This window comes from Drosophila ananassae, chromosome 2L, assembly GCF_017639315.1.
Source record: "Drosophila ananassae strain 14024-0371.13 chromosome 2L, ASM1763931v2, whole genome shotgun sequence".
In the NCBI taxonomy this organism is placed as follows: domain Eukaryota; kingdom Metazoa; phylum Arthropoda; class Insecta; order Diptera; family Drosophilidae; genus Drosophila; species Drosophila ananassae.
In genome coordinates, this window is record NC_057927.1 from 492,438 (window position 1) to 517,229 (window position 24,792).

Below are 24,792 nucleotides of genomic sequence, written 5' to 3' on the forward strand. Positions count from 1 at the left end.
CCACAAAACATAATCTCTGGCGATATCTCTGCCGCGGCATTCGTGGAGCTTCCTTGGCCGAAGCCCCAGTCCCAGTACCAGTCCCAGTCCCAGCCCCAGCTCCACCCCCTCCCCTGGCAGACTGTTTAAGTAGCTGCTGCTTTTTTATTATTTTTTCCATAGTTTTCCGTTGCACCGCCGGCGGGCCCATGGCTTAGTTTGCCTTTTTTCCGCGCTGGCTTGGTTTTTGTTCCCCCAGACCCGTCCCGGCATGGCCTGGCCTGGCCGGCGTCCGTGGCTAATAAAAATTTCAATTTGTACGCTAAACGGTTATTGACGTATTACCGCTTCGGCTCTGGAGCGGCCAAGGAGCCGGGGAACCCGAAGTAGCAGCAACGCCTTCAGTTATTGTTTCTGCCGGTCCGGAGCACCGCCTTCGTAATGTATTATTCATTGCGAAACCCAGCCAAAGCGAAATGCCCAGGCAGCCGGAGTGTGTGGAGCTTTCCCAAAAAAGTAATTTGGAAACAGTAATTTGGGGCTGCTCAGTATACCGACAGCAAGGACTGTTGGGGCGCAGTGGCTACCGCCCGACGTCCTTGACCCGGCACAGAAGACCTATTCCAACTTCCGGCGGACGCTCATGCGAGTACAAATTACGGTCCACCGTAATGATGATTGCGGACTAGACAACCTGAGACTTGGGCTAGTACCCCAATGTCACAAATTAAGCTTATTAGCGAGATTATAAGCTAATCTTGGACAAACAATAATTGACAAACTGTGGAAGCGAGCAAATTAAGAAAAGATAATTTGCAAAAATAAAAAACTACGATTTTTAATCTACATATAATGATGTGAACATCAAGCAAGAAATAATATGGCTCTGAGAAACCTCCTTATATAGGCAAGTCATTCAGGGCCTTCCTCTCAACAGCCAATCAGATCCCGAACCCGGAAAGCTCTTGGTGGCAAGAGCAAGGCTGCCAGCCAGCTCGTCAGACAAAGGCTCCGGCAGTCCTGATCCTGTTTTCTGGCCGCTATCCCCTGGCGCACGAGGCCTAAGCACCAGAAATTAAGGCTGTCTCGGCTCGTTTAATAAACATATATTTTCCATTTAATTAACTTCCTTAAATGCTGTACATGTTTTTACATAATTATTGTGAGCTGGCCTGAGAGAGACAATGGAGGCGAGCTGGAACCGAAACTGCGAGGTATGTGGGTCACCCACCGCAGCGGAGGCCGGGCAGCGATGGACACAAAAGGCTAAGCACATCCAACTGTACACTCGCATAAAGATCACGATTAAATGAGTGCACAATTGGATCAAATTTGCGCCAAAGCCGCACTCAGTGAGGCTGAGTCCACATCCCGACTCAGTCCCGGGCCCAGGCGCGCTCCCAGGCTCTTCCACGGCAGTTAGCTGGATGCGTGTGGGTTGCAATGTGACACATACTGTCATTATTACCCCTGCCAGCGGCAACAACGACCGGCAGTCTAGCGGCCAAACGACAAAACGGCGAAGCCCCAGAGCTCATATTACCCACTGCAGTTTGGCGCTCGTTACGGAGGAGTACCAGTATTTTGGCCTAGGAAATTTATGCATTATGCAATGTCGTAGTTTTGGGCTAATTTCTGCTTTCCTCCTCGGCTGTGGGCGAGGGAGAAATCGCAGAAAGCCAGCCGAGTCCCATCCAGCAATTAATAGATGGGAGCCCCATGACAGGGTCTGACAGTGCAACAGGTCTTTGGAAACTGTACCTCAGGCACGTCCTAAAAACACTTCTAAGAGACTTCGAGGGAATTGGAGTGAACAACCAACTTCTTATTAGATTTCTTCCAGGCTAGGCCGAACTAATTCAGAGTTATTTCAGTGAAAGCCAGAGGACTGCGGAGACAACGGCAGGCTGCTGCAACAACGCAGACACTGGCACTGATTAGCCAGTGGCAGGAATCCTGTTGCATGTTTCTGCTGTCGCAGCAGCAGTTGCTGTTGCTGCTGCTGTTGCTCTTGTGGCAGTGCTGACGCTAGCACCTTGGCGAGCGGCAATAAATTGTGCACTTGAAATAAAAAGTAACGCTGGAAATGGTAACATAAAGCAACTGTCACACATAAAACTATCAAACTAGCTTTCCACACGAGGCGGGCGGAGGGGCAGGAATGCAGCAGGCAGCATGCAGCTTGCTGACTGACTGCAAGCTGTCACTTTTGGCCAGGTTTAATGTCCGCGGCGATTGCTACCATTTTCATTTCGTTTTCGGCGTTGACAATTTTCCTTCGCCCGACTCAACATTCACCCATCGGGCGTCGGCTGCGTGGGCCGCTGGCTTAGTGAAAATTGGCAAAAATATTTGGTCAAAATGTAAAAGTTATTGCGACCGAAACTGCAACTGCAACCGCAACTGCAAACTGCAACGTCTGGCAAATGTTAATTTACGGTTTCAATTTGGCGGCCGCAGCCCGAGCGGCACATAATTTATGCGCCTTAATTGAGGGGGCTCCGGAGCCCGGACGAGGGGCGGCTGTGGGGGGAGGGGGCTGCAAGCGGTGCTGCAGCAACTTGAACTTCAAAGCGCTCGCCACCAAAGTTATGACATGAAAGTCGGTTAGTCACGTCTGTGGCAGGCTGCATGTTGCATTTGACACACATTCGAATCGGCCGCTGCCGGCGACTGCGGAGGGAGATGGAATTGCGGCGGATCCGTTGATTTGGGGGCGGGAGCGGGAGTTGGAGTGGGAGCGGAGCCTTCCGCCCTCGGACTCAAGGTCAGTGGCGCTGCTGGCTCATTAATTCCACTGCGCCAACTGTCATGACGCGCACCTTTACTGCCTCCCTCCGGCCAATTGAAACCAATTCGAATGGGAGTTGGTAAACGCTGCTTCAAGGGCATGCTGGCTGCTGAAGTTCGAGGCAATTTATTTCAATTAGAGACCCATGAGGGCCCCGTCTTTTAGCTTAGACACACTCTGCTATTATGGGCGGGCAGACTAGCTGATGCAGATACAGATACAGATACAGATACACAGGGGGAAACAGTTGAAAAGTACGGATATCTGCCACACCATTTGACTTAACTTTGTCTCAGTGCTTGGGCAATCGCGCTCAATTTAAAGTAAATGAGCGGAGTGCGTGCAGTTTCAGCCTCGGAGGCATTTGAACTAATCAGGAGAGGCCCAGGGAGGGAGGGGCACGCCGAAGAGGTCGGCGAACTCCTCCGATGACCCAACAACCTTCGAACAACTTTCCAGAGCCACCGATCCATGCCGATTGCGAATCGAATATCCGAAAACTAATCCCAATCGCCACCTTTCCCGCCTTTCGCTATCGGCCACATTTCTGCAGGTTAGTCAGCCATATCGGCCACGGAGCTGCAACTCGCAACTTGCAACTTGCAACGACTTTCCAACCAAGGGAAAAGCAAACAGCGAGGCAGTCCTGGGCTAATAAGCAGGCCCATGTGCACTTTTCAAAGAGAGCTTTCTGCTTTCTGCGGCATAATGATGCAAATTTGGCCAGGGCCAAATGATGATGGCCGAGATGCCCGCGATGATGCAACTGCAGTTGCAGAAACTGCAAGCGGCCAGCTACGATCGTGTGGCCGAAAGCCGGCCGGGCGGCCAGCTACGATCGTGTGGCCGAAAGCCGGCCGGGCGGCCAGGCGGGCAGTGTCCTGCCACCGCCACACAATAAAGATTGGAAATGGGCCCCTCTATTATGTTAACTCGATTTGGGCAAACAGTCGGCCAAATTATTGTTATTACGCGGAAATGCCCGAAAAAACAGCCGTAGTTACCGCCACATGCAGCCACAAGCCGGGGTGGGGTGGGGCGGGGCGGGGCAGAGGAGAAAAAGGCGCTTACGAAATTCGGCGCAGAAAATTGGCAGCCACCAATCTGGCCACTCACTCCGGCCCCTCGAACGGGCGATAGGCTTGTACACACAGTATGCTTAATGGCAAATTTAGCGATATTGTTGTAGCTGCCATTTTTCAGCTCGTTCGGAGCCGATACAAATCAATCATTATACTCGCCTGGGACGGGACCCTTGCTTGTTTTCACTTCCTATTAAATTATATTTGGCATTTAGTCGAACGGAGAGCGGAGCGGAGGACGGGGAGGTGGGCGCCCACTCTTGACATCAATTATGCTGCGGGCTGCTCCCGGAGCCGTTCCCTGGGACGCGACGGGAGCAGCCCATGGGCCGCGCTATATAGCTGCGGCTACAGCCCCCCGATCCCAGAAAGAGGTGCGGCTTTGACAGCTTTCTGGGCCGCATTTGACGCAGGCCGAGACAACTCCCAGCCCCGACAGCAGGCTGCACTCCGCAAAGTGGGCACAGTGCAGCGGGGCATTTGAAACCGAATAGGGCTCTGGTTTCTGCGAGTGCACTGGCTCCGGGCGCCTGCGCCCGCACGTGATTGAGTAATTTCGATTGTCGGGTGGCAGAAGTTTATCAGCCGAGTAATATTAACGACATGCCCCGGCTGCTGTTGCCAAAAGAAAGGCAAATACTGCAGCGCGGCACGTCACTTATTGGGGCAGCGATGTGGTTGATAGTGTTTTGGGTGTCGTTGGGGCAGCGTTTTTAATTATGATGCTGCATGCAGCAGGCCACGGTACGTATATATTAAGTTGAAAGTCAGCCCGGGTCCCGAACCGTGGGCCGGCATGAAATAAATTGGTTTTTTCCCCGGGAGTGGAAGGAGGAGCAGTCGGCAATCAGTCCATAAATCAAAGGGATGCCCACAACGAGTTCTAAATCAATTTTTTCGAGATGGCGAGGAAAGCCGATCCGCCTTATCGACGAGTTCTTGCCCAAAATTGGCATTCCTGTGACATATTTTCGGGGTAACCCAATACGAAGCCGTTTAATCAACAACATTCTCGGGTAATGGGGGATTTCCCCTCTCACTGGTTACACAATAGCAGGATTGCAGATCGGGGCTGGGGATTAACGGATCGGTACTCGCCCCCAGGCCAGGCACTCTTCGGATATCAAATTTCAGCAGTACACCACATACCTTTTAAAGCCCTTTAAAAGCCATTACAAAAGTTAATGGAGCTGAGCGATCTCAATCGGAGACACAAAACGCAGACACGCCCGTGGCCAGACTGCTTAAGTTATTAATTAAAGCATTAATTTAATAAAATGTCGATTGGGTCGGGGCATGCGTCACTGGAAACAAAACGGCCCATGTGCGAAAAACGGCAATTTGCTCGTGGCACTCGGCACTCGGCTGCAAGACGCACTCGCCAAACACTTTCCCAATCATCAAAGTCATTCACGAGCCTTTCAGCTGCACGCGCGTGTAGCTCCGCATCTGCGAGATACTCGGGCGCACTTTGTTGATATATTAATGATGATTTCTCGTTTTTCGTTCGTGTCTATTTGAATTGCATGATTCAACACTCGGCGGTGGCAGCAGCGGCAGTGGCAGTGGCAGCTAATGTATCTGTATCTGTTTACATTGCCCGTATCTGTATCTGCATCAGCATCGGCATTGCATCTCCGGCGTATCTGCATCTCGTGCACGTAGCTTTCAGCTTTCTGCTCCGCCGAAGAGGCGTTACTTTGTAATCCAATTAACGCGCCCGCTGAACACAAATGAACCGTAATTCCCTCTCCCCGTCCGCCAGCTGGATAGTTTCTATTTTATTGGCTGTTTGCATAAGTAATAATCGTTCCGCCATGGGATTATGCCATGGGAAAGGCAAACTGTGCGAACTCTTACTTCTGGCAGCCGGGTGCGAAGTGCTGATCTATCGAGTGGATGCAAAATTGTGCAATTCCGCGATTGCATCCAAGGTTGGGAGTTGGAAGTTGGGAGCCCCAAGCCGAATCAAAATAGCCGTGCCCCAGAACGGACACCTGGAGCGCCGAAAATAAGGCCCTGCAGTCGTATTTTTAGTCGCCGAGACCTATCATAATGAAAACCTGGCGATGGGAGGATGGGAGCTCCCCCCGGGCGAGGTGAGTCACACACCTTTGGCAAAGTTCCCGTCAGCCGCCGCCGCTGAGTGATTGGTCGTTCGGAGATTTATATCCGCCGTTTGGATTTCTTTGCGTTATTTACGCTCGCTGCGCGCCACATTTGACGCTAAATGCAATTTAAGGCCAATAAAACAAAGCGTAAAGGCAAACGCAAGCGCAAACGCAGAACCCTCATTTGAATACGACTCGAGCTCATTATGCATGCGGCGTCATATCGCCAGAACAGCCGCAATTGCTCAAAAATTGCACAAAAAACGGGCCCGAATTTGCATACAAGGCTCCCCGGCCCAAGACTCTGGGAGTGCCGCCCGGGTTCTGTGGCTTTCGGCCCGCTTCCCTCGAGGTGACAACGAATTTGAATCCGACTCGACTGCGCCTCGTCAGAGGCGACTTCGCGGGCACTGATGCCTGACACACTGACACTGACTAGGAGCGGATCTACACTCCAAGAAACCGAAAGGTTGTCCAGGTCGTAGTCCCCGGAGCTCTGTTGTGGCTGGCCCGAAGCTGGATCTTCGTTGTTCCCAGTGTGGACTGAAAGCTCGAGCCTGAGCCCGAGTCTGCGCATAATTGATTAATTGCAAAACAACAACGAAACACGATTTGCATTCGGATGTCGATTTTGGATTTTCGATCTCGCCGTTTTGTGTCTCTCCCACAGAATGCAATTGGAACTGTCAATTTGCATTTAATTCGGCGAAAATAAATTGCCGCCTGACTCACGACCGGGCTCTCGGCTCTCGGCTCTTGGCCCTCGTCCGGGCAATTTGGCTTTAAGCCGCGAACTGTGAACCTCCACAATGCGCTCCCGATGTGTCGCTAATCGCATAAGCAATTTCCGACTGGTTCGGATTAAGAGATAGGTCCGAGGCCGGTATTGAGATGCTAATTAAAGCCCGGGCGGACCATTAATAATTTCAGGCGACCTCGCCGACAAAACACATGCAAGTGTCTCAAAACACGGCCAGATTCGGATCACAGGCCGAGCTGGACGGCAGAGCTACATTGTTGCGGAATGGCAGCGGTGGAAGGGGCGGGGGAGGCAGGTAACTGCGGTTTTTAATCAAATCAAATGGCAAATGCAACGCCGTTGCCTGTAATGTAATAGCGGCAAGCGAACAACAAACTGCCGCGACCGAATGGAAAGTGTTAAAAATCTTATAATCATGCGGTGGCAATATTTTTGCATGCCTGCACTCGCTTCTTCCCGCTTTCGGGTGCTTGCATGCGGCTGCTGGGTAAATGAACTTATAATTGGCCATAGATGATGCGTTTTGCACCAGTGAATTGTGCAACGTCGAAAGTTGCAACTGCAGCCAGGCAGTGGCGCAGCGGCAACAATGTTGTCTGCCCCGGCGCCCCGCCGCTTCGCAGTTTAAACAATTAAAAGGCGGCAATTTTTCAGCACATTTCAGCGATTATCGCAGCTGCCACGGAGAGCAAACAGAAAGTGATAAACACTCGCATATCGATACGCGAATATCCCTCCCAGGTGAGATAACACTCGCCGGGAAGGGAGGAGCAGTGGCTGCGGCAACTTGGGCAAATGATAATAAACTTTCACGCCCATTAATTGGCCTCACATATGCGCTCGAATGAGTACAGTGGCGGGCAAAAAGGTGGGAGCTCCAACTCCAACAGGCTGTGTATATTAAACATCCACTTGAGGAGTATTTCTCTTCTATTCAAGCTTTTAACTGCATATACTAGGCCAACTAGTCCTTGCCATTCTTGAGCTACCCCGGACTGTTGCACTTTTATTTGCTGTGGCGGCAACTGGCGCTGACCACTTTTTATTGCCGCAATCCGTCAGGCTGCGAGGCTGGGAGCTGGGAGCTGGAAGCTGGAAGCCTGCGAACTGCAGTGGCCGGCGCAGAGCCCCGAAAAAGGTCATAAAACAAGGCAGAGTGGACAAACAAAAGTAAAAACACTTTCACTGCAACCTTGAGATCCCAGCAGATCTGTCAGCGTGCTGGACATCGTTCAATTAACCGCATTTATACGCCGCTCAGTGTGAGTGATTTCGTTTCAAGTTCGATTACGCAAGACTCTGAGCCATGGGGATTGGGAGAGGGACTCGAATCGGGATCGGAATCGGAATCGGAATCGGGAAAAAGCACAGTTCTGTGCACGCAAGCAGACATGCAAAGCAAAACAAAGGACGAACTCGTTTCTGCTGCCGCAGTAATGCCTCCCAGAGCCAGGCCAGAGCCACAGCTCGCCTCAATGGACTAAATTAACAAAATCATATATCACAGGGCGATCGGTCAGCGCGGCGACCTCCCAGCAAGCAGCAGTGGCAGCAGCAGCAGGAAGATATAAGATATAACTTGCAGATGCCTCCAGCCGGTTTGCCGCTTGTTGTTGTTTGATTTATGCCTTGCACCAAATGAAATGAATTGTGTAACCTTTTCGCTGCGCCCTGGCCGGGCTGGAGTGGCTCTCCAGCATCCCAGGCCACAAAACAGCACCAGGCATTGGGCGAGTTAACGCGAAATTTCTTGTTTTCGATCGTGGGCAGCCGCCATGGCCCTCCAGAAGCCCCTCCTCCGTCCGCCCCCCGCCTTCTGATGCGATGCTGATGCAGCCCAAGATTGAGATTCAGATTCGGATTCTGCGGTCGTTCCTGGCGGCGCGTCTTGGGCACGTCGCGGCCATAAAGCAAATCAAATTGCAACAATTGTTGGTAATATGTTAATAAATTGTTGCATCCCCACTTTCATTAAGTTGTGAGTGCCCGTCGTTGGATGGATTGTCATTGCTGTGGAGAAGGCCAGATGGCGGGATTCGCCGCCGAGTCTATGACTCGATAGACATTCACATTCGCTGGCATAAATATTTAACAGTTTTTAAAAGTGTCTACACCGCTAGAAACCTCTAAGAACAACAGGAAGATCAAAAGACTATAGTAACTACGATTGTGAATCATTTTTCCAGGTGCTTCCACAGACAATTGCAAAGCTTTTAGCCCGACCGAGTATTTCGCTTACGAAGAACTTCCCATCACCGTTTAGCAATTTGTGTAATTACGAAAAATTATAGAAACCACATGTCGCTAATGGCTGCGATCCGATACAACCCGGTGGATTGGCTGTCGACCGCAAATATTCTCATGCCTGTCACTCGGACGGATCTGGCTTTGAGGCTTCGCCCGGCATTAGCCGTGAGTTTGGCATTTTAGCCAAATATGGTGCCAGACTCGAGCGGCGATTTATGTGATTTGTGCGGGATTTCGGCAAATAGCGAGAGCCGGCTAAGGCCAATTGACTCGTTGTGGGGCTGCCGACCCGACCGCCGACCACAGCCAGTAATTCAAAAGTTTATGGGCCAAATCGCATTGGCCGGCCCCAGAACCAAAGCGGCTTAAGTCGGCACAGTAGCCGACCGAGCAACTCTCCTATTTCGAAGCGCGAAACGCAGTGGCAGCTGCCATAAACTCGGGCATTATCGGACAGTATGTGGGCAGCTGGGAAATGAAAAGTTAATGTCAACCGATCCGCCACAGGGCAGGAACTTTGGGGCGGTCAAGGCTTTTGGCTCTCCTCCCTGCTGTCTGGTCCGTCGCACCTTTTCCTTTTCAAGGCGACCTTGATGTCCGATCCCAACAACTTAATTTCTGGCGGCAAACAAGCGTTGCTGATTTTCCACAATGGGCCGAGGGCCGCCCCCCTCGTCGGCCGTAATCCTGCCGGCCACAACCATGAATTATGCGCTCTGTCCGGACCGGCAGAAACCATTTAACGAAATGAGCAGAGCGCCCCAGCACAGGGCCATAATCACGGCAGAACCACAGAGTTGCAGAGCTGCAGAACCTTGAAGTGCATTTTTAATGCCAGTGCTTGTCTGATAAGATTAAGTCATGAAAAGGGCTGGTCCTGGCCGGCTCTGGCCGGGCTCCGGCCAGGTTGTTAGCAAGTCTGCGAAAGTACTTGGCCCAGGTCTCGAGTGCGTCTACATGACTCTCACTTTTAGAGCCGCCCTGCACCGCCAGAAAAAGTTAGTCAATTACAGAGCGAACTCGTCCGAATTGAGCCAAAAGCCAGCCGGTCATCTCAATGAGGTTTTGAATATTTGAAAACCGCACTTTAGTACACAGGGTTTAGCCTTTGATCCTCTGGGTTCCGGGCTCCTTTCGCAGTTGTGGTGCAGTTCTGCGGGCAATGGCCACTCTGCTAGGCGGGCCACAGAGCCAGGTCGTCAAGGAGGCTTAATGCACATTTAAATGCCGATTTTGCAAATTGTTGCCCGTTGTTGTTCAGCTTAATTCCATTTCGATTCAATTATGTTGCGCAATGCGTCGAAATTGCGCTTACTTGTTATTGTTACTTTTATTGCGAGTCGTGTTTGGCGGCGGTGGTTTTTTTGGTGGGCTGGTTGTTTTGGCCAGCAGCGTCATTGGCTGGCTCTGGGTCTCCCAGCGAATGGTTTCCGCGTGATGCAGGCTTAATAGCCCCGACAACATAATTCGGCTTCATTTACAGGCACTGCCAGAAACAAAAATACGCTCAGACATACACTTTTATGTAAGGTTAATTTCAATTTGTTGCCAAGCAAATTCTCACCGAAACAAAGCCCGGCTGGGAAAAGTAAGAGGCCGGGGAGCGAAGAAAGAGCCAATACTGCCAATTCATGCAGTTTAAAACATTTGTTCGACATTTCAAAGAAAGCCATTTATTGGAATTCGCAGTCCCCTTCCCCAAGACCCTCTCCAGCTCCAGCACCAGTCCCGCTCCCAATCCTAAGACCCATATCCACTGGACCGGCAAGCTTAAATGTCTTAATCAAGCCGAGGAAGGTCGTTGCCCTTGTCATTCGGCCGGGAGTCGCATGATTGGTCCTCAAAAGCAACTGGAGTGCGACTAACCCGGCTCGTTGGCCCGGCAATTAACTTATTTCTTCGGCTGGTGAGGAGCAGCAGAGTTGGCCATCAACTGATGGCAATCGCAGTCTGCCTAATAACACTATGCATTCCGGGTGAAAACTGAGCCAAAAAGCTCCGCCAAGTCGTTCTATAATGTCTTATTTGATTAATTGAAAGAGTGGTGGGTTTTTCATTAAGGGTATTTCGAAGTGCCTTCCCAAGATCGAACTTTCCATCTTGTCTGCCTGGGCGCTCGTTGTCCATGTTATTGTTGTGGCTGGTCGCGATTTCCGCGAAATGCCTGCCATGATTCACTGAACAAGCTCGGAAAGACATGTTCGGCAAACTGGAGCGGGAAATGGATCTGCGATTGTTTGAGGAGCGGGGGAGCCGTTGTCTATAATTTACATGCAGATCCCATGCTCCGCAATGTACGGCTTGTTAATGTGAAATCTCAGCCGTCGCCTGGTATTTCTCTCCGCGAATCGCATTTACTAATTGCACATGCACAACGTTTATCACTCGACGGCAGTTACAAGGAAAACTCATAAGCATTATCATTAACAATATTATTGTTGTTGTCATCAGCAGATGTTGCGCTCGCCGCCGCTGGGGGCAGCATCATCAGCAACCACAACAAACAGCGGACAAACAAACCAAGCCAAAGCCGGCCGAAGACGCGGCTCCCCGACCGGAGACTCTGCCTGCGCATAATCAGCGAGGCATTTAATAATTTTTATGTTTATATATTTATACACTCGACTCGTACAATGTACAATATTGTTTGACGGCGGAGCACCCACGCCGAGTCTGGGAAAGTTGCCTCGCACTGGCACTGGCACTGCCAGGCGGTGCACTGGCTCTGGCTGGCGTGTTTTTGTTGATTTGTCGCGGGGTTTGTGTTAAGTGGCCATCATTAGTTAAGTATGTGCATTTTTCTTTAAGGATTTTCGCCAAGAGAGATAAACAGCCCGGCTGAAATATGAGCGGCTCGTTACGGCAGATGCAGATGCACTTTTGGCCCGAGTTCATGGGTGGCTCTGCTGCAACTTTCGATTTCAGCCCCGATAGAATCCTGTGATAGGGAAGCTTTAGAGGAAGGGAAGAAGATCTCATATTATAACTCCTGTGTTTCTGGCTTTCAATAGCGCCAAGACCCGTGTATTTCCGTCGAAGATGAACTGCGGAGAACCAAATTGGCGACAGGTTTGCAGGAAATCGAGAGACAATTAACCTGATTAGTGGCTGCCGGGCGACAGTGACTACTGTGCGGCAGAGATAGCGCTAAATATTAGAGGCTGGCGGCCCCTCGCCCCCATTCCGAGTCCAACTGAGTCAGTAGGCTCTGGCTCTGACCAGCAGTCCGGGCGAGATCATTAATCAAAGCCCGGCACTGGCCGCGCGGAACTGCAGCACGGATACGTAATTTAGTAGCCATAAATAAAAGAAACTACAAGTTCGAACTGCACAGTGCGCTGCGCGAGTGAAATTGAAATGTTTAAGCGATGAGACAAATGCTCGACTTGATTTGGAGGAGCTTTGTGGCTGTCTGGCCGTCTGCCCGGCCGGCTCTGCGGAGCTGCGGCGCTGAAATTAATGACGTTTCGCATTTATTTGGATGTTGTTTATGAAAACAGCATTCAATTTGCATTAACAATTGGCAATTGATTGATGGCGGGCCCGAAAGTGGTTCGATCGATGGTCCGATGGGACGGCGGCCCACGCAGCCCCGAAGCCGGCAAACATTTCACGCCAAACAAAAGACTCAGGCAACGAACTCGATTCGAGCCACTCATCGCGGGGCGTGCAATACCTCTGCGGCCAGGCCTGCTTTATGGCCGCAATAGAGCTACCAGGCGGCAGGGCCGTAAACTTGCGGCTCATCCGCCTTCCGCCGGGGGAGTGAAAGTCTTTCATTGTCAACGGCGTAACATCTTCGCGTAAATAGCGGAGATACGAATTATTGCCAAATCAAATCCAGCAGACCGGGAGGCGGCGGCCAGATATTATCGTCTTGTTTTGTAATTTCAATTAATGGACGGCTCTAATAATATTCGGCTCAAAGGCCTGGCCCGGGGTTAATTAAAATATGTGACGGCAATTGTGAGCGGTGGGCGGGCGGGCGAGTGTGGCGTGTCGTGCGTAATAAACAAAAGCAAGATCACAGCAGCAGCTTCGGCTGCACAGCAGCACCACCAAGAAACCTAGCCAGTGACAGCGAGTGGGAAAAAGTGTGAAGTGAAGCAAGGCCTGGGGCTCTGCGCCGGGCCCCGGAATTTCTATAGAAGTGAAATTTCTGCCGTTCCTCCAGACGAGCGTGGAGAGTGTGTGAGAACCGCAAGGCAATTAATTTGTGGGAAATACCCTGGACTGGGCTGCGGAATCTGGTCTACTTCGGCCGTCAGTCAGGCAATCAGGGTATGACAAGGTCATTCTTTCATTTAAACTCATATATGTGGGGCTTTGTGACTCCCCCTTAATAGCCCCCTTCGTAACTGCCTCCTCCAGGGTACATCCCATTCGATATCCTTTCCGGGGCCTGCTGACTCTTTTCTCCGACCGCTGAGTTGGTAGCAGAAAACATTTTATAAATTAGAGCAACACTTGCCGCTCTGCCAGTGGCTGTGTTTGCTGTTGCCAGTGTTGCAGCGCTGTTGCAGCTACTCCTTCTGTCGTTGCCGCACCTTGCCTGCGAAAATCTTTTCACGCCTCGGGCCAGGCAGCATGCGAAAAACTAATTTCGGGGCACACATCGTTTGTCTCGACTCTGCGGCTCTGCGAGCCGGAAGACGTTTCAATTTTGTAAAAAATAGCAACAATTAAATGATCAGGTGGCCCGATTTCTAATCCGAAAACGGAGTAATCCGCGGCTGAGATCGCGGTCAGTATTTCGGGGCTGACCGGGCGGACCGAGGCGATGACATCATTTCAGGCGCTGCTGAGCCCCAATGCCTGTGCATAATTTGTCTGTAAATGGTCAGAAGACATGCGACATAAATCTTGGGATTTGTTGTGGGATTGTCACTGCCTGGCCGCTGACGAATCAATCAATCTTCTCGGGGACAGATCGAGTAGTTCGAGCAGCCAGCTCGGAGCTCGGATCTCTGATCTCGGATCAGATTAGAAGCTTGTTTTTCCCGTCATGCTCGGCAGCGTTTTGCGAGCGCGGCTTAATTGATGGATTTTCGTAAATAACGAAAACACACTCATAAACAGAGACGATTTTCCAGCAGGTGAAATTTCCATCGTTATTAATGATGATGACTCTTGCGCCGGCGCAAATATTTGGGCAACACTACAGAAACCGAAAACGGAGCCAAAAGCCAGATGTGTAAACTGACCCACTTGGGCCTAGGCTTTGGCTTCGGCTTAGGCTCGGAGTTGGGCTTGGGCAGTTTCCCAAGCGGTTCACGAAAACTGCAAGGCGCCCTGCGGCGGGCCAAACAAAATATAAAATAATAGTAAAAAGGCAGCCGGGCTGGAAAAGCTGAGCGCCATAATTCAGCAATTCCCAACACTTGTGCAATTTCATGAGGCACTGCAGCCCAGTGGCCAGTGGCCACAACAGTTGCCACACATTTCCGCGTAATCATCATAATTTTTCGTGTTTTTCATTTTATGAATCTGTTGATTTAATGCAATCGAGCTGCCCAGCCCAGCCCAGCCCCCCTCAGCCAAAACGATTTGGCACGCCGCTCCAATCGCCATTAAAACGCATTTCAATTTTCGGGCAATGGCTTCATTCCCAGTTTCTGATTAATGCCGCTAGATGCGGCATCTGCGGATCCACCCTCTCCTCCTCCTCCCCCGAGTCGTCTGGCAGAATTATTATGTAACTTTTGGCATATTAAAGTGATTTATGGCCCGTGGCATTGGCCGTCGGCCGAGCCAGAGTCGGGTTCGAGGCTCGAGCTCTTGCTCTTGGCTTCGTTTTCATCTAAGCCCGCCTCCACTCCTCCACTTCCTGGCCGCGGCTCAGTTCCTGCACTGAAAGATAACTCGCAATTCAAGCGGTAAAAGTAAAACCCATACGTTACTCCCATCGATAGTCCTATTCTTCGAGTGTCTTTCCGAGTCCATTTGTCCGGCTCTTTAGAGGAGAACTTTTCACATGCGGGACGACGGCGATAATGTCTTGAACTTTTGGGGGCGCAGAGTCGCAGCCATTTATTATCGGCGGTAAAAGTTGGGGCTGAAACATTTTACAGTTGTGTGTCATGAACTTTAGTGTTTAGCATGTTTTGCTGCGCTTGTGGAGCTGCTATTACGAGAGCCGAGTTGCTTTCCGATGCCTGCCAATATGCCTAAATGTGAGCAGTTCATGGGAACTGCGGATCGCGAGAAAGCCGCCTGATTTAGGTGTCTGATGGGGTCACCTAAACCGAAAAGCGAAAACCTAAATCCCAAAGGCAGAACAACTACCAAGGCAGTAATTACACGTGCAAAATCTCCAGTCTGACGTTTCTGGGTTAACGCGACAAATCATCGCCTTCGACTGGAGGGCCAGCGCCGCAATTACCGGCTCGTTTAATAACTCAATCAAACGGGGAGAAGCCCGGCCGACCCTCATCAAAACCGTTCAATGGTCGTTGCCTAGACTTGCAAACCCAAGAGGCCCTTTGACCGATCCACTGATAATTGCTGCCTTTTAAGAAAGTGTGAGACAGGCCCGAGCCAGGCCGGATCACGAGCGGCCGAGCCTCTTAGCTATGGGACTGCGAGCTTGTGATCTTAATTTCATATAAGAAGGGGGAGGCTTCGAAAAAGAGTGTCTCCAAGTCCCTGACTATATCCCTGTCCTTTAGGCGCTCAAGAGCTATGTCCCCACTCCACAGGCCCCCAGTAAGTCACAGAGAAACCAAACGGCGACTAAATTTCTCACAGGTTTGTAATTTAAGCGCACCGCAAAAACAAGCAACCAGCCAACTAAGCCTGCCCCAGCAACAACACGTCCGCAGTCGGACTGCGTACCGCAAACTAATTGCAAAGTCTAAATGCGATACTTTTATGCATTTTAAATATTTCAATTAGTCGGCGCCGCTTCAGGAAAACCGAAACCGAAACAGAGCCCGGACTGAAAAGCGGTGGAGTGGATTGGAGTCGAAATGAAAACGAAGGCAGTAAACGGCCGAAATGGCAGAAGAAAGTGCCAAGCCGAGAGCGTGGGGCGCCGGCGCATAAAGTAAAAAGTGTTTACACGACCACCGGGACGAGGGGCGACGTTTGCTTAACCCCTGGCCGAGTGAATATTGGCAAATTTATGAACTTTAAGCTGCATTTATGCGTGCGGCTTATAAGCAATAAAGGTAACTTAGTGCCAACGATGTCATAAAGGCCGCTGCCACATAAACAACGACGGCAGCACAATGCGAATCAATATCCGAATTTATATGCCACGCTGAAGAAGCGTAGCATCGCCGAAAGCGAAAATAAAATTAATAATCGCAAGAATTTCACTTTTCACGCAACGACAGCAGCAGCAGCAGCAACAAGACATCAGCAACAGCAACAGAAACGGCAACGGCACAGCAGCAACATTGGCAATCGTCTGTCTTGTCACCCACAAAGAAAATAAAAGGCAATGATACTCTCAGATGGACTAGCCGAAGACTGTACACCCTTTCGAGGAACTGCACTTTGGAGGGAGTGGATTTCCTTTCACCTGCAAAGAAACCTAGACCTAAACCATTTTGCGGATTGCATTTCAACCCAATCCTTTAGCTAATGGACCCAGCCCCGTCAAGGGCATGGGAGCTAAGGCCGAGTGAGGCACTGGGAATACAGTTGCATAAATTTATTGAAATTTGCATTTCGTTTTCGAAGACGCCGTCGAGGAGCTGCAGCCGAGGTTGGCCTATAAAAAATATGGCATCGATTGATCGCAACGCAAGATATTTCAATTAGCGTAAATACATTTTTGTCGTCGTCGGATGGGATCGCCGGCACGCACATGGAGAGGCCGCGAAAGAGAAATCGATGATGTTCGGGCTCGGAAATGGACGCGGCCGGTAAGAGATACATTTATTATGGGCACCAGGTCCAGGCCCGCTCCGATAGCGAGTCCGTTCACAGCGATCTATGCAAATGGCCCAGCTCGTTAGCCAGCGACAAATATAGGCAGGACCGAGCGGGCTCCGGCATTAGTTTCTTCTACAAATATATGTATTTCAAAACAAAGGAACACAATCTCGTCATTGGTCTAGAACAACAGGGGAGATGGGGAGGAGGGCGTGGGAGTGGGAGCGGGGACAGTGGGGGCAGGTGGGTGCTAGGATTCAGCCTTCATTAGGGATCCTCCGGAGTGATGGTTACGTGCATTTGCTTCACCCCGCGCAGGATCACAATGTCCAGGTGCTTGCTGTTGTCGGCCAGAGCGTCGTAGACGTCTGAGGAGTTCTTGATCTCCTTCTTGTTTATGTGGGTCACGATGTCGCCGGGCTGGAGGCCGCCACTGGAGAGGACAGCGGACAGTAGTTCGGATCAGAGCTCGTGGATCATAGACCAACTCACCTGTGCGCCGGGGAGCCCACAATCACCTTCCACACCAGCACCCCGTGGGTGAGGTTGCTGGGCATGTTCTGACTCCGCGACTTCAGCTCGAACAGGATGTCCGGCGTCAGGGTCAGCATGGTTATGCCCATGTAGCGCTTCACCGGATAGCCGGTCTTGTAGGCGGCGCCCTTCTTCCGGCGCTCGGCCGCCCGCTCCAGGAACACCTTCACATAGTCGATGGGAATGGCGAAGCTGATGCCGGCCGTCACCTTCATCGAGTTCACGCCAATGGCCTCGCCATCCAGGTTGACCAGCGGCCCCCCGGAGTTGCCGAACGTGATGGCCGCGTCCGTCTGCAAGTAGTTGATGTCCCGATTCCGCAGGCCGAGTTCCTGCGACGCTCGCTGCGTGGAACTTATTACTCCGGCCGTGACCGTGTTACTTAGGGCCAGCGGGCTGCCCAGGGCCACCACCCACTCGCCGGAGCGCAGCGTGCTGCTCTTGCCCAGGCGCATCACCGACAGGTTGCTCACCTGGAGCGGAAAAGAGGCAGATAATAGAGACTTGTTATGGTTGGACGCGGCATAGCTTACCTGGATTCGGAGGGTCGCCAGGTCGGAGGTCTGGTCCACGTCCTCGATGGTGGCGGGGAAGGTCCTGCCGTCGGAGAGTCGCACCTGGACCATCGTGTGCGGCTTGTTGATTACCACGTGGGCGTTCGTGAGGATCAGGCCGTTCTGCTCGATGATGAAGCCAGAGCCGTTGGAGGCCGTGATGGGCTGGCCGCTGAAGTAGTCGAAGTGCCGCGTGTCCTTGATCTCTATGTAGACCACGGAGTCCGCGCAGCCAGCCACCACGTCCGCTATGAAGTTGAAGTCCCGCCGGCGGCCGCTCATCGCCTTGGCCGTGATCGTGGGCGTCAGCTCCTCCCGCTTGATGACCAGCGAGCTGGCCACCGCCCCGAGAGAGAAGGGCACGAAGAAACGGATCAGACTGCGCCAGCCGAACCTGCTCCAGTGTCCGCCGCCGCTCTCCTGCTGCTCCTGACGGCCCTGTCCCGGCGGGTCCTGCTGTTGCCGCCGATCCCTGCCGCAGTGGCTCACTCTCCGGCTGGGAGCCTGACTGTGGAACAGGGTGAGCGCACTGCAGCGCCGGATGAAATCGTCCAGCCGGTGGGAACCGCGCAGTGCCATCGGTTTCTGTGATAATTCGGACTGTTTACTGTTATTTACGTAAATTTATTTACGTCTCAGCTGCCAGCTGATTTCAATTTAGCAAATGGCCCCCAAAAGCTGCCTGCTACGACACCAGCACTGGGCAGCAGAAGTTTCTCGCGAAATTTTACGTATTTTGAATTATTTGTATTGATGTTTTACGATTTGACGTTCTCTTCAAATTAATTAACAAATTAAATACACTAATTAACGTAAACCAGAACCGACAAAAATATCTGACGGAGAAATCCCAACTAGGTGGCAACCTCGTCACGAACCTCTTCTTCTTCATCCACCAACACACGGCGCTTTGCATAACATCTGGAATCCGAATTGGGAGCTCGATTTAATAAATAAAAATGTCAAAGGCAGCCGGCAAACTAAAGTCCCTGAAGAAGACGGTCGAGCGGGTGACGCACACAAGCAAGCTGAAGACGAACATTCCGGCGGGAATGGCTGCCGCAGGCCCTCCACTGGGACCCATGCTGGGACAGGTGCGTCTGGCCACCGGCTAATGTGGAAATCAGAAGCTTATTCCCAGTATACCCGCAGCGCGCCATCAACATTGCCGCCTTCTGCAAGGACTTCAATGCCAAGACGGCAGAGATGAAGGAGGGCGTGCCCCTGCCCTGCAGGATCTCCGTGAACAGCGACCGCAGCTACGACCTGGTCATCCACCACCCGCCGGCCACATTCTTCCTTAAGCAGGCTGCGGGAATCCAGCGGGGGACCATGACGCCTGGCAAGGAGGTGGCGGGCATGATCACTCTGAAGCATCTGTACGAAATCGCGGCCATAAAGATCCAGGACCCACCCAACGCCCTGCTCACCATGCAGGTGACTTTATAGAGTGATCCGAAAAATGACTCTTATTTGAAAAGCCTTCTCTCGTTTTAGCAAATGTGTGAGATGCTGATCAGCATTGCCCGGACATGCGGCATCAAGGTGGTCAGAGACCTGGACCCAGCAGCCTATGGGGAGTTCCTGGAGGAGCGGAAGGTCATTGTCGAAGAGCAGCGGCGTGAGCTTCAGGAGAAGCGAGAGGCCAAGATGTTGCGAACGGGATAGGCCTGTGCTCTGTGTTTTTCAGAAATAAATTTATTCTTAAAGGATGAACTTAGTCTAGAACGCCTATGCGTTTGCGATCCTTGGCGGCGTTCTTCTTCCGCCTCTTCTCCAGGTGCTTGTTCAGTTTTCCTGCGCTCTTCAGCTGCTCGAACTGGGCCACCAACTCCTTGGCGCGGCGTTCCTCTGAAGGAAGTGGGAAATCATTAAAATATCAGCCGAAAGCCGGACTTAAGAAACCTACTCTTTGTGAGGTAGTGCGGCTGCTGTCCTTGGTCATGCTTCTTTTGGATGCCGGCGAGCTCCTTCTTCAGCTTCTTCTGCTTTGTGTGCCACCGCTTGTCCTCCACATTTTTATTGATTAGCCTCTGCATGGTGTGCTTGATTTGGTGCTTCTCCTGGGGATCCTCCACCTCGTCCAGCTGCTTCTTGAGTTTGCCCACCTCCTTTTGGCGGATTTGCGACACAAACTGGTAGTTCTTCTTGAAGGTGTCGGCGTTGTAGGTACCTGACTTCTCGTCAAAGCGGGGATCTCGGACCTCGGTGGCGCCTTTCTTGCGCTCCGCCCGCTGGTCGGCGCCCAGAAAGGGCACCTGGCGCCTGGAGCTCATTTCGCGGGGTCGGTTCTTGTTGAGGCGCTTAAGCTCCGTTCTGGGTTTTGGTTTTCGAGCAGTCTCCTTGGAGCTCTGGCCGCCCAGCACTGCCTCCTTGTACACCTTGGCACCTAGTTCCTCCTTCAGCTTCATGATCTCCTCGAACGACATACCCTTCAGGTCATCCCGAATGGCGTTCTGGGTCTCGTCATCGCCACTGTCCTCCGGCTCGGTAGCGGATGAGGCTTCTTTGTTTGAGGATGACATCTGTGGCAGGTTCCTTTAAAATCTAAACAAAACAACTCCACCTGGTTTCCAATCGGTGTTGACTATCACCAAAATTTCACCATGACTGCGATCTGCAACACTGTAATAAATGAGGCTGCCAGACTGGTGAACACACATTGGAAAACTGCGGCATTAGACAACACTGAATTTGGGCGCGGAAATTTAAAATACTTTACATTGATTGCAGTTATTGGTTCTATTAAGGTTTTTTAAGACAAGGCACTCGAAGAAAGGTGCCTTTTTTTGATAAATAAAACCCTTGATTTAAAAACAAAACCTTACGAGATATTTGAGTAGTTCTCAATGGTGTGATTTATTTTGATTCAATTGCAAGTCTTAAATAGTTAAACTGATGTGAACAACTTTTAATCGTCGTGGGCAACAGAAACAATCAACAAAACGACCAGAGGTATGCACAATAATTGTTAGGCAAATAATCAGAGACAGGGAACGTTATTTGATTTTCTTGAGAGTGACCCGGGAACTGACCGGGGTTCTGATAGTGGGTTCCGATAACTACAATTTTAGTTGGCCCTAATCAGCCAAATTTTGATTAGCACACGCAGAAAGTGACTAAAAATATGAGTTATTCTTTGCAATTCTATCTGTAGTTTCAACGGTATATAGTATTCGTATATTCAGTTAATGTCTATTCTCTAAGGTGTATAAACTGCTCTGTACACACTGATAAAGTAAACTCCTTGCGGCGATCTGAAAGAGTGGGGACCGGACTGGGTTATTCATATCAACAGAGTGTGCGCGTATCGTATGTTCGTGATCGAGTTCAAAAATTGACTGCCGTCTTTATATAAGCTAGTATTTATCTATACAGTTAAACAGTGGTTCGAAATGTTATCATTCGTCCGCGACTCGCTGGTCGCGGGAATATCATGTAATATTGCTATACTCGAAGTTGCTAAGTAAATACAAGTCGCTCACAAATACCAATTAGCTATGTAAAGTAGATTCAAGCCGATCGCAGGCGGGGACTAGGCTGTCCCTCGCCCGGGACGTAGCCTCTTACGTTAGTAGGTGCTTCAAATAGTGTTCGTAGTATTTTATACGCTCTGACTAGCACGATTTGGTTGGGTTCTCTACGCCTTCAGCTAGTAGTAGGTCTAATTAGTTTCGCTACAGAACCGCGGTGTCCAGTAGCCTAGAAGCGATAGACAGACGTTAGATAAAAGGATAGTATCCGACAGAAGGGGCCATCGAGGCCCATCTCCGGCGCTTCCGACCTTAAATAGATCACATGTTTTGACATTCACTTAATGCTTAATATTGCAACTGTGTTTCTCCGACGGCAAAATCCGTCCTCCAGTGTCTAGGATAGTTATAGTATGCGCCCTTGTCGGGATGCCCTTCCAATGGGGTGCCATGCGGAAAACAGAGTATTGGGTGTCGGCCTCAGAGTCGGCAAGTAGAGCCACAAGATTCCCATTACGTAACTTAATTACTCCCAAATCGACGGCGAAATCCAATTAGAACTCGGTCAGCCCCCCTCCGGCACTCTTCGGGTCAGTCTCACTGCCCGGGGTCGTGCTGGAGGGAGTTGCCATGTTCTAATTGGACGGCTTTCGTCATAACAGGGCGCACAGCTTGGAGCGCTTCTTGGACTTGTCCTGGGCTTGTCCTGGCGCCGCCACCTGGCACTGGCCCTGGCCGCCGGCGGAGGAGGTCGAGGAGGAGGCGGACATGCGGCCCATGCTGCCTGCAGCTTGAGGCTGCGAAGGGCTCGTGGGGCTCTTGTCGTCCATGTCCTCGCTGACGTGTGACTCCAGCAGCTTCAGCGACGTCTTCGGCTTCGACCCGTCCATGCTGTTGTAGAGGGTCTTCGACAGCTTCGATCTGACCGCCTTTCCCAGGGCTCCGGTCTTCTTCATGCTGAGCCGGGAGCCGCTGCGCTGGTGCTCCGGCGTGTGGCTGTCCTCGCTGCCGTGCTGCGACTGCTGGGACTGGTTGCAGTTCAGGGTGGTGACTGTGAACTCAATGTCCTTAATCTCCTCGTCGGCGCAGGCCGCGAACTCCTCCACCGGCTTGTCAATCGTGTCGTGGTCGATCCAGGTGAGCCCCATCTCGACCTTCTCGGCCAGGTCCTGCCAGTTGCGGCGGTTCTCCAGGGTGCCCTCGTACAGGGGCGTGATCCAGGGGAAGGTGTCGCACAGGACTCGGTACAGGGGCAGGCAGATCACGTCGATGAATCCCACCTGCATCTTGGGGAGTTCGTCCTTGCGCTCCCTGAGGAGTAAAGAGGGCTATAACTAACTCATTTTTGTAGGCTAATGGGAGGTCACCTGTCCATCATGGCCACTGGCTGCGTGTTCAGTTGCAGCTTCTCGAGATCGCCCTGGTCGAAGAACTCGTCGGCCACCAGCTTTGCCACCTTGTGCTGCACCTCCCAGGGCTTGGCGATGGCGCTGACATCGCAGGCCGTCATCATCATGCCACAGAGTACTGAAAACCAAAGACCAAGGATTAGAGATCCCCAAAGGTCACTTCCAAGGAACTCTTGTCTCCTCGCACTCACAGTCCTTCTTCTCCTCGCCCTGCCAGTCGAACTCCCCGTTCTCCACCAGCTCCAGGAAGGCGTTGCGCTTCTTGAAGTACATGGCCAGGTCGGTGGACAGAATGGCGCTCTCCACGGTCTTCATCACGGAGCGGTAGTCCTCGGGGGACAGGGCCTGGAAATAGCCAAGCAGAGTTTCTGATAAAGAAAAAGCCTAAAATAGAATTCTATCTCAAAACACTTGTAGCGGTGACGTTGTTGGTTTGCCTAGACATGTGTCCAAACAAAGGTTCACCTCGTATCGGAGTCAAGGCGGGGTATGCTGGCTCTGCGCCGAACTAGGTTTCGCCAACCGAAGGCCAGCGGCTAATTATAATTCTACTATATAAGCGCGACTTTTCCGCCAAAAGACATATCACTTTCGATTAAAGCCTCCAGCATCCAACATGAAGTTTTCCACCGTCCTCCTCGCCCTCGCCGTGGTCCTGTTCGTGGCCCAAACCAGGGCAGCCTCCTCCAACTCGACCACCACCACTACGGAGGCTACTACCACCACGGAGTCCTCCACGTCCTCCTCGAGCGCGTCCGGGTCAGGCACGGGCAAGATTGTGAAGATCAGTGGTCTGACGTACACAGTGAAGAGGCGGATTAGGGTCGCAACCACCACAAGCTCCACGAGCTCCAAGAGCTCCAAGAGCGCCCGCGCCAAGGCTCGCAATGCTCGCCTCAAAGCCAAGCGCGCCGCCAAGGCAAAGGCCAGCGCCAAGTCCAAGAACCGCAAGCTAAGCAGAAAGGGCAAGGGCCGCAATGTCCGCGTCGTCAGGGGCTAAACACTTGAATTGTTTGTAATCTGTTTGAAATAAAATAAATCTGTTGAAAAGTAATCGAAGGAGGCTCTGACTCTGACAAAAAGGTCCTTAGAGGGGCTGGTTGTATCCGCTTTCCAATTGGGTTTCTACGCTGGTCCTTTGCCATTTGCAGAACACTGTCCTTCGCTCCCTGATGAATGAATGACACATCCTTCGTTTGTTTTGTTTACGTTGGTCAATTGCTCATTAGATCGCAGTACACACTTATCCGATAGCCATGCCTCCATCAGGTCAGCCTCCACCGCCAGGCATAGTCTTCTCAAGACCAGTTGTGCCTCCCCTCAGCACTTGCTTATAGTAGGATTTCTCCCAAACACTTCATGTTTACTCATAAGCATTACTTAGTAGTAGCAGTAGAGTTATGTGACGCACTTTGAAAGTCTTACCTGGAATATGTTATTGCCCTCCGAGTTGAGAATCATCACGCACTGGTCGAAGTGGTGGTGCTCCATGGTACTGGTGGTGTACAGAATGGCCAGCGGAGACTCGGTTTTGGTTTGGAACGCGTTGTTGGTGCCGCGGTGGTCCAGGTCGTGGCACAAGCAGGCCACCAGCAGGCCCAGGATCTCCAGGTCAGTCATGAAGCGCTCCATCTTTCCAGTTTTGAGCATCGCGAACATGGTCTGGGCCACGTTCAGGGCGTGCCGCCAGTTGTGGTACTTGACGGGTCTGTAGTTCTTCCGCACACTCAACACCCAGCGGCAAAGTACCTGAAAATGCCACAATAACAATTATTACTTCTAGGCTCACATGGTCTAATGAGCTTCAGACTCACATCATAGGGTATCTGGAACTGCGAGACCAGGTTGCACTGCATGAACATCCGGAGAACAGCCCGGCAGGTGTCATCATCGACCAGCTCGAAGTCTGAAAGGCGATACATTTTATGAAATAACCATAGCCCCTGTGAAGTATATAGAGACAGTTTGGAC

At 51.5% G+C, this 24,792-nt stretch overlaps 5 protein-coding genes across 6 annotated transcripts in view; 2 read left to right on the forward strand and 3 right to left on the reverse strand.

Moving 5' to 3' along the window:
- Positions 1-16,612: 16,612 nt before the first annotated feature.
- LOC6500264 (serine protease HTRA2, mitochondrial) lies at positions 16,613-18,707 on the reverse strand. The gene is made up of 3 exons (XM_001952877.4): positions 17,919-18,707; positions 17,344-17,858; positions 16,613-17,284 (listed from the first exon to the last, which is right to left on the reverse strand). Exons 1-3 carry the CDS (start codon positions 18,516-18,518, stop codon positions 17,119-17,121), a joined length of 1,281 nt encoding a protein of 426 aa, XP_001952912.1. The 5' UTR covers positions 18,519-18,707; the 3' UTR covers positions 16,613-17,118.
- Positions 18,708-18,800: 93 nt separating this feature from the next.
- Positions 18,801-19,655, forward strand: LOC6500294 (39S ribosomal protein L11, mitochondrial). The gene is made up of 3 exons (XM_001952878.4): positions 18,801-19,033; positions 19,092-19,376; positions 19,437-19,655. The coding sequence occupies exons 1-3, from the start codon at positions 18,899-18,901 to the stop codon at positions 19,605-19,607; spliced, it is 591 nt and encodes a 196-aa protein (XP_001952913.1). The 5' UTR covers positions 18,801-18,898; the 3' UTR covers positions 19,608-19,655.
- Positions 19,618-20,555, reverse strand: LOC6500263 (ribosomal RNA processing protein 36 homolog). The gene is made up of 2 exons (XM_001952879.4): positions 19,849-20,555; positions 19,618-19,790 (listed from the first exon to the last, which is right to left on the reverse strand). The coding sequence occupies exons 1-2, from the start codon at positions 20,462-20,464 to the stop codon at positions 19,657-19,659; spliced, it is 750 nt and encodes a 249-aa protein (XP_001952914.1). The 5' UTR covers positions 20,465-20,555; the 3' UTR covers positions 19,618-19,656.
- Positions 20,556-20,773: 218 nt separating this feature from the next.
- LOC6500262 (cGMP-specific 3',5'-cyclic phosphodiesterase) overlaps positions 20,774-24,792 on the reverse strand; it is a 31,723-nt gene continuing 27,704 nt past the window's right edge. For both annotated transcript variants that reach the window (XM_032449904.2, XM_001952880.4), the window contains exons 9-13: positions 24,636-24,727; positions 24,247-24,570; positions 23,013-23,166; positions 22,780-22,939; positions 20,774-22,723 (exon numbers count right to left, since the gene is read on the reverse strand). In XM_032449904.2, the coding sequence (XP_032305795.1) occupies positions 22,066-22,723; positions 22,780-22,939; positions 23,013-23,166; positions 24,247-24,570; positions 24,636-24,727 (1,388 nt within the window). In that variant the 3' untranslated portion in view covers positions 20,774-22,065. The remainder of the gene's footprint in view (positions 22,724-22,779; positions 22,940-23,012; positions 23,167-24,246; positions 24,571-24,635; positions 24,728-24,792) is intronic.
- On the forward strand, positions 23,410-23,821 carry LOC6500295 (uncharacterized protein DDB_G0271670). Its single transcript, XM_001952881.3, has one exon. It carries the CDS (start codon positions 23,438-23,440, stop codon positions 23,819-23,821), a length of 384 nt encoding a protein of 127 aa, XP_001952916.1. The 5' UTR covers positions 23,410-23,437.

What these genes read in the sequence shown, in the direction of transcription:
- LOC6500264 (XM_001952877.4), bottom strand. Translation starts at nt 18,518, where the DNA reads ATGGCACTGCGCGGTTCCCACCGGCTGGACGATTTCATCCGGCGCTGC. An exon ending in TGGCGACCCTCCGAATCCAG is followed by an intron (nt 17,859 to 17,918) that starts GTAAGCTATGCC and finishes TTTCCGCTCCAG; the next exon opens with GTGAGCAACCTGTCGGTGAT. An exon ending in GTGGGCTCCCCGGCGCACAG is followed by an intron (nt 17,285 to 17,343) that starts GTGAGTTGGTCT and finishes TGTCCTCTCCAG; the next exon opens with TGGCGGCCTCCAGCCCGGCG.
- LOC6500294 (XM_001952878.4), top strand. Translation starts at nt 18,899, where the DNA reads ATGTCAAAGGCAGCCGGCAAACTAAAGTCCCTGAAGAAGACGGTCGAG. An exon ending in TGGGACCCATGCTGGGACAG is followed by an intron (nt 19,034 to 19,091) that starts GTGCGTCTGGCC and finishes GTATACCCGCAG; the next exon opens with CGCGCCATCAACATTGCCGC. An exon ending in ACGCCCTGCTCACCATGCAG is followed by an intron (nt 19,377 to 19,436) that starts GTGACTTTATAG and finishes CTCTCGTTTTAG; the next exon opens with CAAATGTGTGAGATGCTGAT.
- LOC6500263 (XM_001952879.4), bottom strand. Translation starts at nt 20,464, where the DNA reads ATGTCATCCTCAAACAAAGAAGCCTCATCCGCTACCGAGCCGGAGGAC. An exon ending in GCCGCACTACCTCACAAAGA is followed by an intron (nt 19,791 to 19,848) that starts GTAGGTTTCTTA and finishes CACTTCCTTCAG; the next exon opens with AGGAACGCCGCGCCAAGGAG.
- LOC6500295 (XM_001952881.3), top strand. Translation starts at nt 23,438, where the DNA reads ATGAAGTTTTCCACCGTCCTCCTCGCCCTCGCCGTGGTCCTGTTCGTG.